This window comes from Dama dama, chromosome 14, assembly GCF_033118175.1.
Source record: "Dama dama isolate Ldn47 chromosome 14, ASM3311817v1, whole genome shotgun sequence".
In the NCBI taxonomy this organism is placed as follows: Eukaryota; Metazoa; Chordata; class Mammalia; order Artiodactyla; family Cervidae; genus Dama; species Dama dama.
Genome location: NC_083694.1, coordinates 57,761,293 through 57,774,560, shown reverse-complemented (window position 1 = coordinate 57,774,560; position 13,268 = coordinate 57,761,293). Strand labels below are relative to the sequence as shown.

At 38.5% G+C, this 13,268-nt stretch overlaps 1 protein-coding gene across 3 annotated transcripts in view; it reads right to left on the bottom strand.

Annotated features, from left to right (window-relative positions):
• The window catches only part of CEP350 (centrosomal protein 350), a 155,339-nt gene that overhangs the window by 96,576 nt on the left and 45,495 nt on the right, over nucleotides 1-13,268 (bottom strand). For all 3 annotated transcript variants that reach the window (XM_061160842.1, XM_061160844.1, XM_061160843.1), the window contains 4 exons: nucleotides 11,396-12,054; nucleotides 10,494-10,615; nucleotides 2,758-3,818; nucleotides 1,052-1,202 (listed from right to left, as the gene is read on the bottom strand). In XM_061160842.1, coding sequence (XP_061016825.1) covers nucleotides 1,052-1,202; nucleotides 2,758-3,818; nucleotides 10,494-10,615; nucleotides 11,396-12,054 — 1,993 coding nt within the window. The remainder of the gene's footprint in view (nucleotides 1-1,051; nucleotides 1,203-2,757; nucleotides 3,819-10,493; nucleotides 10,616-11,395; nucleotides 12,055-13,268) is intronic.

The window sequence follows — 13,268 nt, the reverse complement described above, 5'->3', positions numbered from 1 at the left end:
GGGTTGCCATTGCCTTCTCCAGGGTATCTTCCCCATCCAGGGGTCAAACCCAGGTCTCCCGCATTGCAGGCAGATTCTTTACTAACTGAGCCACCAGGGAACTCCCTTGTACATTAACTGCTCAATAAATATTAACATTATAATATTGCTACTATTCAAAGATTTGCAAAATTTTTGATGTTATCCCAATTATAAAAAAATTTACTGATTACTTAGGATCATGTGGTATTGGAGAAGACCCTCGAGAGTCCCTTGGACTACAAGGAAATCCAACCAGTCCATCCTAAAGGAAATCAGTCCTGAATATTCATTGGAAAGACAGGAGTTGAAGTTGAAACTTCAATCCTTTGGTCACGTGATGTGAAGAACTGACTCATTTGAAAAGATCCTGATGCTGGGAAAGATTGAAGGCGGGAGGAAAAGGAGATGACAGAGGATGAGGTGGTTGGATGGCATCACCGACTCAAAGGACATGAATGTGAGTAAACTCTGGGAGTTGGTGATGGACAGGGAGGCCTGGCATGCTGCAGTTCATGGGGTTGCAAAGACTCAGACATGACTGAGCAACTGAAGTGAACTGAATGGGATCATGGAGTCAAGTGTCTAGCTAGTCATCTTCAATTCTATTACAGAAAACCATTTCTTAATCATCTCATATTAACACACCATGGGATAATTTTCCCAATACTAACCTCAACCAGGGATTCATAGATTGATTTAACAATCTATGTTTTGTTTATTATGTGCCAGACTCTATTCCAAGTACTTTGTATTTCACTGAACATTCATAACACTTTAACAGAGAAGAAAAGTGAGGCACAGGGAAATTAAACAACATGCTCAAAGACAAACAACTAAACATTACTAGAGTCAGTATTTAAACCCATATGGTCTGGATCCAGAGCCCATGCTCTTAAATAACTACTATGCTATGCAGCTTCTACATGTATCTTCAAATAAGCAAAATCTGACTAATAGCCAGACTTCAGTTCTCATTTGTACATTTGTCTCACTCTTCAGATTTTATTCCATACTGTTAACATAGTCTTACTTGGGTTCAAGAGCTGACTTTTTCTCTGTCAAAGTCCCACTCCCTGCAGAGGAAACAAAATCATCTTCATAGGAAACGCTGCTTAGAGGGGTTGTGATGGCATTCAAAGGCCGTGATGCTGATGTTCCTCTTTCCAACCTGTCTTCAAATTCTGTCAAAAGTAGTAATTGAAATGTGTTTTAAAATAAACATTTAAAAAACTACAAGCAAAGCATTCCACAACCTGGGGATTAACAACATGGATTTAGGGATATTTTAGTTTGCTTTTATTAGTTCTTCTTTTCAAGTTATCTTTATATCTGATAATACATCTTTAACTTTTTATTAGGGAAATTTTCAAACATATATATGACAGTAAAGAGAGTCATATAATGAAACTAATACATCCATTATCCAGCTTTAACAAATACCAACACAAACTTCGTATCCCTCCATCTGTAATTTTCCTCAAATATTACTTTGAAACAAATCCCAGATAACATATCAACTCTAAAACATTTCAGTATAACTATAATATCTTAATGGAAATCTAATAGAAGGATTTAAAAACAAATCCAACCTTCTTGCGAAAAGAAATTGAGGGGGTTGATTTACAAGCTCTTTGCTTTAATCAGAAGAACTTTAATATTCAAAGAACTTGAAAATGACCACTTATAGAAATAAGTGCTAAACAAAAGAGATAAATAGGCACATATAGGTCTGCACAAGATCAAATGAAATAGCTAACTATGAATTCTAGGAAAAAGTAATGGGAAACCCAATTAAGCATAAGATGAACAGATTAAATCAATTCATCTGTCAGATAAATCGTTCACTATGTAGAATGGAAATGAAAAAAAACACAGTATCCATAGCCTACTTCGGGCTCAGCCTCACTCACTCTCCAACCTGGGAATTCTAAGGTGATATCTGCATAAGATAGGGTAGAATTCTAAGGTGATATTTGCATAAGATAGGGTAGAATTCTAAGGTGATATTTGCATAAGATAGGGTAGAATCCACCTACAGGAGGAAGAACAAAGGCAGGAACTTGAAGGAGTTGAGTCTGCCACACAAAGGAAAAGTTGCATTGCAGGATCTCAGGGATCACATGGGCACCTTAAAAGTTACTATTTTAGGACCCAAATGTACAGCTACACTACTGTTCAAAGTCTGTTTTTAGCATTCATTTAGACAAATAGTAACAGATTTGCTTCCATGTTAGAAATATTACTACAGTTGGTCCTCTCATTTCTTGACCATTATATTCCCAAAGATCTGTTTGTTATGCTGCTGCTGCTGTTGCTAAGTCGCTTCAGTCGTGTCCGACTCTGTGTGACGAGGCACACACAAATCACCGTTTTAAGAAATACACATATTTTCTATCTAAATATATAACTCTGGCAATAGTAACCCGAGTACATACTTGATACATATCTATCTTGAACATCACCTATGAATTTCTCTAAATCAGACCAAAATTTCCATAACCATCAGTCAACTACTGTTTTAATCACGAGAGCTAAAAAATAAATTTTTAAAGATTAAATTACAATACTCTAGTTGAAGCTTGCAGACAACTGAGATTACTTTAGATAATAATATATCTCTACTATCCTTATAAGGAATGATGAAAATCTGTAGTTAAGTATTATCTTGTACAGGATTACAAAATAATTTATCCTAAGATAACATACAAATATTACAAGGGTTACTATTTTTCTTACCTTTTCCATATAACTTATATGATTTTGTAAAAATATTAATGACACTATGTGGACTTCCCTTTGCCAGTTCTTCCCATGGTCCTTTGCTCTGTGTACCACCTATAGGCCCACAGAGTGGTAAGAATTTTTCAGCTTCCTTCTGAAACTCTTTGATGGGTTCATAAGCATTTCTTTCTCCAGCACAAAATTCCTTTTCTTTCAAGATCTCTGTTAACTTCAAAGGGGACTGTTCATCTCGACGTCCTTCTTCTTCGGAGAGACTCCCCTCACTAAGAAGAGGCCCTTCACTGACAGAATCTATGCTGGAACCAAGAGATATCTTAGCTTTGTCTTGAGAACAAACTTGCATATCAGAGCCAGAAGAGTCGGTCTGCTTCTTACACAACTGTGCCAGCAGCCCTTCTGGTTTGGGTCCAGGAGATCTCATTCTGAGGTTTGATATGGCACTATGAGGTCTTATCATCTCAGGAAGCTTTTTAAATTCACTGAGGTTGCCTACACCAGGAAGATCATCATCAAAAGTTGCATGAGATACACAGGTTCCCAGCATCTTTTGAATTCGAGCAGAGAAAACATCTTCTGCATCCTCTTTCACAGGTGGACTTATAGCCTTGGTCCAATGTCCATCTTCTTGTGGTGTTCGCTGCACATCATACTCAGTGTTCCATACTGACCCATAGTTAATGTTAGCCCCAGCTAATTTTCTGGCTTCACTTTCAATCCTGCTGGACAAAGAAGCAGCTGTTGCCTTCAAGGCTTCAATACGATCCAGTTTACTCTTATATTGGCTAGCACTAGATTTTAACAAGGCATCTGGATGAGCAGTTGGTGAGGTCAGATATGGTTGAGGTGTAAAAGTTAATGGCCCCGAAGCCAAACTGTGATTCTTCCTCGTTGGTAAAATGGATTCCAAATCCTTATGCAAAATTCCTACATGCTCTAGATTCAAGAGATGGGAAAGTAAATTTCCAGCTGTCCCAACAAGAGGCTGTGGTTGAGGATGTTGGACTCGTGGACTTAGTCTGTCAGGCTGCATCCATGAAGGATCCATCAAGTCCTTTCTGGAAATGAAAGTTACAATACGTTAGTTAACACAGGACCTCATAACTAAGCCATCCTTTTCTTTCTTAAAGTTTTGCGTTTGCTGATTATAAGAGCAATGCACAGCCATTGCAAAAAAAAAAAAAAAAAAGATGAGGACAACAACAACAACAAAGGATGAAAAGGATAAAGATCACTCATAGCTAACCAATGAGAAAAAGGCTATCACTATTTCATTCAGAATTATCTTTCCAAACCTTTTTCTACATGTATATTGTGTTTGGTGGTGTTACTTTCACAAAAATGAGATTTTACCATACATATTGTTTTGTAAACAGCTTTCTTCACCAGGACATTTTTTAAAAAACTAAGTCATGTTTTTAAAACTATTAATTAAAGAGAAGGCCTCATAACCCTTAAAACTCTATGGACAAAATTTTTTACGACATTGGCTCTACCTTTCCCTTTAAAAATCATGTTACATAATAGAGAAATGCTTAAGATTATAGGCATAATATTACTCTAATCAACATATATTTAATAAGCATCAGTTAGGTTTTAACATTGTGCATTCTAAAGAAATGAGATGAATACAATCTAGTTCTCAGAAAAACTGATAGTCCATCCACAGAGGCTAGAAACAGAACAAAGATGTCCTGCTGCTACTGTTAAGTCACTTCAGTCGTGTCCGACTCTGTGTGACCCCATAGACAGCAGCCCACCAGGCTCCCCCATCCCTGGGATTCTCCAGGCAAGAATACTGGAGTGGGTTGCCATTTCCTTCTCCAATGCATGAAAGTGAAAAGTGAAAGTGAAGTTGCTCAGTCGTGTCCGACTCTTCGCAACCCCATGGACCACAGCCTACGAGGCTCCTCTGTCCGTGGGATTTTTCAGGCAAGAGTACTGGAATGGGGTGCCATTGCCATTTCCAAAGATGTCCTAGATGACATTATATAATTCACTTATGTTTCCAGACTATGGATATCTCGCTGTATATTAAGGAATACCATATACAAAGGTTAAAGGCTGGTGTTAACTGTTAAGATGATCTTCAGGGGGGAAAAAAAAAAATGAGGTTTTGTCCTTGGCCTTGTCCATTATTTTTGGATGATGACATGATGGTGTGCTTATCAAATTTGTAGATGACAGAAAGCTAGGAGGCATGGTTAACCCAACAAATAATCAAATTATGACTCAGAGTTATTTAGACAGGCTGCAACCTCAGACCAAATATGGATAAATATGAAGTTGTACCAATTAAGTTTAAAAAAAAAAACAAACCATCTGGAAGAGAGGAAACAGGGTAGTAAAGGAAATGAAAAGCATGTCATGCACAGTTTGGTTGAAGGTTATGCTGTTGCAGTCTTTCATATTAGAGGACTGCTATGAAAGTGGAGTAAAGAAAGACTAGTGAATGGGCAACAGACTGCTGCGACGGACCGCACAGAAGCGCGGCCATGAGGAGCTACCCCTCACCCAAGGTCAGGGGTAGCGACCGAAAGCGCCAGGCTGCGACAGCACAGTAGCGGCGGCTGAGAGGAGCTACCCCACCTCCGAGGGCAGGGGCGGCGGCCGAGAGGAGCAACCCCACCTCCAAGGAGAGGCTGCTGCGGGGTGCAGGAGGGCTGAGAGGAGCTACTCCACGTTCAAAGTCAGGAGGGGCGGCAGTGAGAAGATACCCCTCCTCCAAGGTAAGAAGCAGCGGCTGAGCTTTTCTGGAGCAGCGGTGAAGGGATACCCCAAGTCTGAGGTAAGAGAAACCCAAGAAAGACGGTAGGTGTTGTGAGAGGGCATCAGAGGGCAGACACACTAAAACCAAAATCTCAGAAAACTAGCCAATCTGATCACAGGAGCACAGTTGTGTCTAACTCAATGAAACTAAGCCATGCCATGTGGGGCCACCCAAGACGGTAGGGTCATGGTGGAGAGGTCTGACAGAATGTGGTCCACTGAAGAAGGAAATGGCAAACCACTTCAGTATTCTTGCCTTGAGACCCCATGAACAGTATGAGAAGGCAAAAATGATAGGATAATGAAAGAGGAACTCCCCAGGTCGGTAGCTGCCCAGTATGCTACTGGAGATCAGTGGAGAAATAACTCCAGAAAGAATGAAGGGATGGAGCCAAAGCAAAAACAATACCCTGTTATGGATGTGACTGGTGATAGAAACAAGGTTTGATGCTGTAAAGAGCAATATTGCATAGGAACCTGGAATGTTAGGTCCATGAATCAAGGCAAATCGGAAGTGGTCAAACAGGAGATGGCAAGAGTGAATGTCGACATTCTAGGAATCAGTGAACTAAAATGGACTGGAATGGGTGAATTTTACTCAGATGACCATTATATCTACTACTGTGGGCAGGAATCCCTTAGAAGAAATGGAGTAGCCATCATGGTCAACAAAAGAGTCCAAAATGCAGTACTTGGATGCAATCTCAAAAACGGCAGAATGATCTCTGTTCGTTTCCAAGGCAAACCATTCAATAACACGGTAATCCAAGCCTATGCCTCAACCAGTAATGCTGAAGAAGCTGAAGTTGAACGGTTCTATGAAGACCTACAAGACCTTTTAGAACTAACACCCAAAAAAGATGTCCTTTTCATTATAGGGGACTGGAATGCAAAAGTAAGAAGTCAAGAAACACCTGGAGTAACAGGCAAATTTGGCCTTGGAGTACGGAATGAAGCAGGGCAAAGGCTAATAGAGTTTTGCCAAGAGAACACACTGGTCATAGCAAACACCCTCTTCCAACAACATAAGAGAAGACTCTACACATGGACATCACCAGATGGTCAGCACTGAAATCAGATTGATTATATTCTTTGCAGCCAAAGGTGGAGAAGCTCTATACAGTCAGCAAAAACAAGACCAGGAGCTAACTGTGGCTCAGATCATGAACTCCTTAATGCTAAATTTAGACTTAAACTGAAGAAAGTAGGGAAAACCACTAGACCATTCAGGTATGACCTAAATCAAATCCCTTATGATTATACAGTGGAAGTGAGAAATAGATTTAAGGGACGAGATCTGATAGACAGAGAGCCTGATGAACTATGGACGGAGGTTTGTGACATTTTATAGGAGACAGGGATCAAGATCATCCCCATGGAAAAGAAATGCAAAAAGGTAAAATGGTTGTCTAAGGAGGCCTTACAAATAGCTGTGAAAAGAAGAGAAGCGAAAAGCAAAGGAGAAAAGGAAAGATATTCCCATTTGAATGCAGAGTTCCAAAGAATAGCCAGGAGAGATAAGAAAGCCTTCCTCAGCGAACAATGCAAAGAAATAGAGGAAAACAACAGAATGGGAAAGACTAGAGATCTCTTCAAGAAAATTAGAGATACCAAGGGAACATTTCAGGCAAAGATGGGTTCGATAAAGGACAGAAATGGTATGGACCTAACAGAAGCAGAAGATATTAAGAAGAAGTGGCAAGAATACACAGAAGAACTGTACAAAAAAGATCTTCACAACCCAGATCATCACAATGGTGTGATCACTCACCTAGAGCCAGACATCCTGGAATGTGAAGTCAAGTGGGCTTTAGAAAGCATCACTACGAACAAAGCTAGTGGATGTGATGGAATTCCAGTTGAGCTATTTCAAATCCTTGAAAGATGATGCTATGAAAGTGCTGCACTCAATATGCCAGCAAATTTGGAAAACTCAGCAGTGGCCACAGGACTGGAAAAGGTCCATTTTCATTCCAATCCCTAAGAGAGGCAATGCCAAAGAATGCTCAAACTACTGCACAATTACACTCATCTCACAGCTAGTAAAGTAATGCTCAAAATTCTCCAAGCCAGGCTTCAGCAATACATGAACCGAGAACTTCCAGATGTTCAAGCTGGTTTTAGAAAAGGCAGAGGAACCAGATATCAAATTGCCAATATGCGCTGGATCATCAAAAAAGCAAGAGAGTTCCAGAAAAACATCTATTTCTGCTTTATTGACTACGCCAAAGCCTTCAATTGTGTGGATCACAATAAACTGTGGAAAATTCTGAAGGAGATGGGAATACCAGACTACCTGACCTGCCTCTTGAGAAACCTATATGCAGGTCAGGAAGCAACAGTTAGAACTGGACATGTAACAACAGACTGGTTCCAAATAGGAAAAGGAGTACATCAAAGCTATATATTGTCACCCTGCTTCTTTAACTTATATGTAGAGTACATCATGAGAAACGCTGGGCTGGAAGAAGCACAAGCTAGAATCAAGATTGCCGGGAAAAATATCAGTAACCTCAGAAATGCAGATGACACCACCCTTATGGCAGAGTGAAGAGGAACTAAAAAGCCTCTTGATGAAAGTGAAAGAGGAGAGTGAAAAAGTTAGCTTAAAGCTTAACATTCAGAAAACTAAGATCATGGCATCTGGTCCCATCACCTCATGGGAAATAGATGGGGAGACAGTGGAAACAGTGTCAGACTTCATTTTTTTGGGCTCCAAAATCATTGCAGATGGTGATTGCAGCCATGAAATTAAAAGACGCTTACTCCTTGGAAAGAAAGTTATGACCAACCTAGAAACCTAGATAGCATATTAAAAAGCAGAGACATTACTTTGCCAACAAAGGTCCGTCTGGTCAAAGCTATGGTTTTTCCAGTGGTCATGTATGGATGCGAGAGTTGGACTGTGAAGAAAGCTGAATGCCGAAAAATTGATGCTTTTGAACTCTGGTGTTGGAGAAGACTCTTGAGAGTCCCTTGGACTGCAAGGAGATCCAATCAGTCCATCCTAAAGGAGATCAGTCCTGGGTGTTCATTGGAAGGACTGATGCTGAAGCTGAAACTCCAATCCTTTGGCCACCTGATGCGAAGAGCTGACTCATTGGAAAAGACCCTGATGCTGGGAGGGATTGGGGGCAGGAGGAGAAGAGAACAACAGAGGATGAGATGGCTGGATGGCATCACCGACTCGATGGGCATGAGTTTGAGTAAACTCTGGGAGTTGGTGATGGACAGGGAGGCCTGGCATGCTGCAATTCATGGGGTCACAAAGAGTCGGACACAACTGAGAGACTGAACTGAACTGAACTGAGTGAATGCATGCTATGCCACAGAACACAGACTATTACAAATCCAAGATGTGAAGTTATTAGTACCCAAACTAAACTAGTAATGGTAGTAATGGAAATACAAAGCAAGTTATAAATAAAAAGGTACTGCTGAGTAAAAATCTGAGATCTTTATATTCAAGTGTTCAGAATGCTAATTTTAATGGTAGAACAGCCATACACAAAAATAGAAATAAACTTGATCCAATTAAGACCTAATCCTTCAGCTTCAGAAGATCTAAAAGGGATGACAGACTAATAAATAGCTAAACCCGATGACATTAAGTACTAATACGAAGATATATAAAGTTCAATGAAATTCCCTGGTGGCTCAGAAGGTAGAGTCTGCCTGCAATACAGAGACCTGGGTTCAATCCCTGGGTCAGGAAGATTCTGGAGAAGGACATGGTAATCCACTCCAGTATTCTTGCCTGGAAAATCTCATGGATAGAGGAGGCTGGCAAAGAGTTGGACATGACTGAGCGACTTCACTTATAATAAAAGTTCAATAGGGTATGCTTTCCTGGTGACTCAGCTGGTATAGAATCTGCCTGCCATGTTGGAGACCTGGGTTAGATCCATGGGTTGGGAAGATCCCCTGAAAAAAGGAACAGCTACCCACTCCAGTATTCTGGCCTGGAGAATTCCATGGACTGTGTCCATAGGGTCACAAAGAGTTGGACACAACGTAGCAACTGAACAACAACAACTGAGAGAACTCAAAGAATTTACAAGGATTAAATGCAAAGTACTTAGATCAGTGTCTAAAATGTAACAAACTAAATGTTAGCTATTTTTATCAAAATTATTATTCTCTTGGGGGGGGGTGGTGATGGGGGCCAGCAAGGGGTGAGAGGGTCATATGTACATTAACCCCAAACTGGTGACTTGATTTTTATTTGTGCATTCCCAAAGAAGAATTTCAAAATCTTTCTCTTCCAAAAATGATTATTTCAAAGTATAATTTATAATCATGTAGTCTGAAAATCACCTTAACTTTCATGGACAAATAGGTTTGCTTGTTTACTTTACTGCAAACAATACAGCCCAAGGGGGAAAAAAAAATCTTTTATTCTTTAATTCAAGGTAAAATAGCCCTCAGTCACCAATCTGAATTCAAATCAAATCCCCTCTTAGTCCCTGTTCAGTTGTTCATATGTGTATCCAAATACAGCTTTTGAGAGGTAAGATATGTTGATGTAGGTGTTATATGAAGAAATTTTGAATAATAATACAGAAACACCTTTTCAAAAATATTTAACACAAATATTTAAAAATACTAATTTCACTGTGATTCACTTATCCAACAAACTTTTATCATGTGTTGAGGTCAAAGAAAGCAAGGGTACTTCCAACTGAAGGTAATCCCTGACAGGAACTGATATTTACACCAAATATTGAAGAACTGGAAAGAATTGAACAACAAAATAGGGCATGCACCAAGTACAAATGTATAACCATGCTTAAGTGTCCATCAGAAGATAATATCCAACTTCCAGATAAACCTCTTGTTCCCAGAGAAGGTCAATGAACAAAATTCACTGGGCATAGACCACTATAGTAAATATCACGAAAGATATCACTATAGTAAATATCATGAAAGATATACTTAAGTATCTTTCATTCTCCCCTTTATACCTGGCAAGAGGCTGTGGAGGTTCTGACAGAGACATGTCACTACTGGAAGATGCGCTTGGGGGACGTTCTTGCATTTTGTTCTCTTTGTCAGATTCTCCAGATGGCTGATACCCTGGTCTGGTCTGTAAGAAAAGGATATTTTTATCTGACTCCCATCATAAAGACACATTCAAGGAGCACATAAGATAAATATTAAGTCACTTCAACTTTACGAAGTTCATGAAATGCAGGCGCTGTTTTCCTCTCAAATAAAACCAATTTAATTTAATTTGTCTTAAAACCAGCCAATACGGTTAACAGCAAAAATTACAACTGAAATCCAACAAGGGCACCTACAATTCACTGTGTACTTTGGAGGAAATAATACTCTTTCTAATTCTCTTTTTCACCTAATAAGTGGAAATACTAGCAGTACCTCCCCTTCTCAGAGTTGTGAGGATTTACTGAAACTTAAGCCTGTAAAGCTTTTAAAATGGTAAGTGGCACATGGCATAGACTCAAATGTTATTCTTACTGTCCTTAAAAACAAAATCAATACTCATAAAATTAGCATACTATAATAGAATATTCTCTAATTTCAGCACAGATAACAAAACTAGGTTTTTCATTATTAACACAGTCTAACTTTGCTCAGTAATACAACAAAAACTAGGCAACTATATAACTAACCAGAAATGAGACAGATCAACAATCACTCTAGGAAACTGAGAACTTACTTTCAATTGTATTTTTCAAATTACTCTGCATATGGAATAAACTTCATGAAAGGCCATCATTATTATAAATACTGTCTAAACATATGTCTGAATATTAGGAATAGTGAGTAATTTTTAAATATTACAGCAAGAAAGTTTTTCTTAACCATGAATTACCTCCCTTTATAATTTTGTTAGTACCATTACCTGTGTTTCCTGCATGATATGCTGATGAGTTGGCTCTTCAAGCAATGACTTTTCTAGAAGTAATTTGGAGTAAGTTTCTTGCAGTCGCCTAGTTGCTGATGGCTCAGAAGGATGCACATTTTTCACTTTAGTAAAGGCTTCTTTCTGTTTCCGGTAGAGCTCCTGTAATCGTTTATTCTTCTGCTCAGTGGCCTCCTTTTGGGCCTTCTTCTCCTCATTTTGTTTCCTCTTCCTTTCTTCCTGCTGTCTAACAATGTACTGACGTACCTCATCTGTATCATAGTGACGCTTTTTAGAAATAACAGGGGGATCTTCATTAGCTGTTATTTTGTCAGGTTTTCTTTTTATTGGGCTATGACTTCTAGGAGCTTGTATGGCTGCTGATGACTTCTGATTCTGTAACTCTCCTGTCTCTTGTCTTGCAGTCTGAGCTGCTGAATCCAACTGGAGGTCATCAAGAATTCCACGAATTTCAACAGGTAAAAAGTCCTTATTTAAGGCAGCATTTTCTTCCTGCTTATTATCTGGAAGAGATGGCGCTAATTTCTTTACATTATTTTCTGACCGAGCTCTACTTCTTGAACGTTCTGAGTTCCGTGGGCGATGTCTATGTGAAACATCCAATCTAGGATCCGACTCTGCTCTTCCAATATGGCCCCCTGCAAAGTATGAAAATTCTATATTCATTTCTAAGATTTACTGCATTAAGGAGAAAATTAGGAAATTTCACTTTAACTAAAATATCTTAAAAAGTCTTCTAAAGAACCTAAGAAAAAAGAGAACAATTCCGATACTCCATAGGAACTGTACTTCCTCAGCAATTTTTTAAAGTGCATCTTTTAATATTTCTGAAATAAGGACAATCTTGCTGTTGATGTGAATATTTAACTATTAATAGACAATTATCAATATCAACTATTAATAGAGAGATACTAGTTCTCTCCCATATGCATATTTAATGTTACTATTTATCTTTCTCCCCAAACCCTGAATCAGTTGTTAAAAACTGATATTAGGCTGCCACAACTCTCCAATGAATAACAAAAAAAAATTAAACATATAGAAAAACAATCATTTTATCAACTAAATGTTTGCTGATGTGGCTTAGTCTTAGACTGACAATTTATAAGTTTATTTATAAGTCAGATAAAAAGAGTAAATACAAAATATGTATTAACTTCTCTATATCAAATAGCACTTCTTACTGAATCCACTTCAGAAGCTCAAATTGAGGCAATTTTTTTCAATAGAAAAGGAAAGCTGGCTTGTAGGTATTTATATTTCATTCTCTAAAATTAGTGTTCATGAAAGAGTAGTTATTTCAAATGGCATTCATGACATTTTAAAAGGAGAATGGACTTGGGTGTCAAACTAAAGAGCTCTGGATCTAGATCAAATTGTGTCACCCACTGACTGTATATCCTTGAGAAAACTCACTTCTCTCTCAGGGCCTGTTTCCTAATCTATCAAACAAACAAACAAAAAAATCCAACCTTGTGAATGTCTACTTCTGCTTGTATCTATGGTGAGAAGACAGATTGGACTTAATCCTCTAAAGGTCCCTAATAGTCTAATAGGATTTGATTATATGATGCCTTGCTATTTATTTACAATGACAGCTAACTATAATTACTATAACACAAACAGAATTCTTAATAAGGATCAACATAACATCGATATATGGAAATTATCCATAGCCAAGCCCAACAGAACATTACTTCTTTTTTAAGCTACATTCACAATTAAAAAGCAAAATTTTAAAGAGTATTCTTAAAAGAGTATTTTCACCTCTCAAAGTACTTACACAAGCAACTTTTCATTGCTTTGCTAAACAATTTAAATGATTAAGTAGTTTAATTAACTACTTTAACTG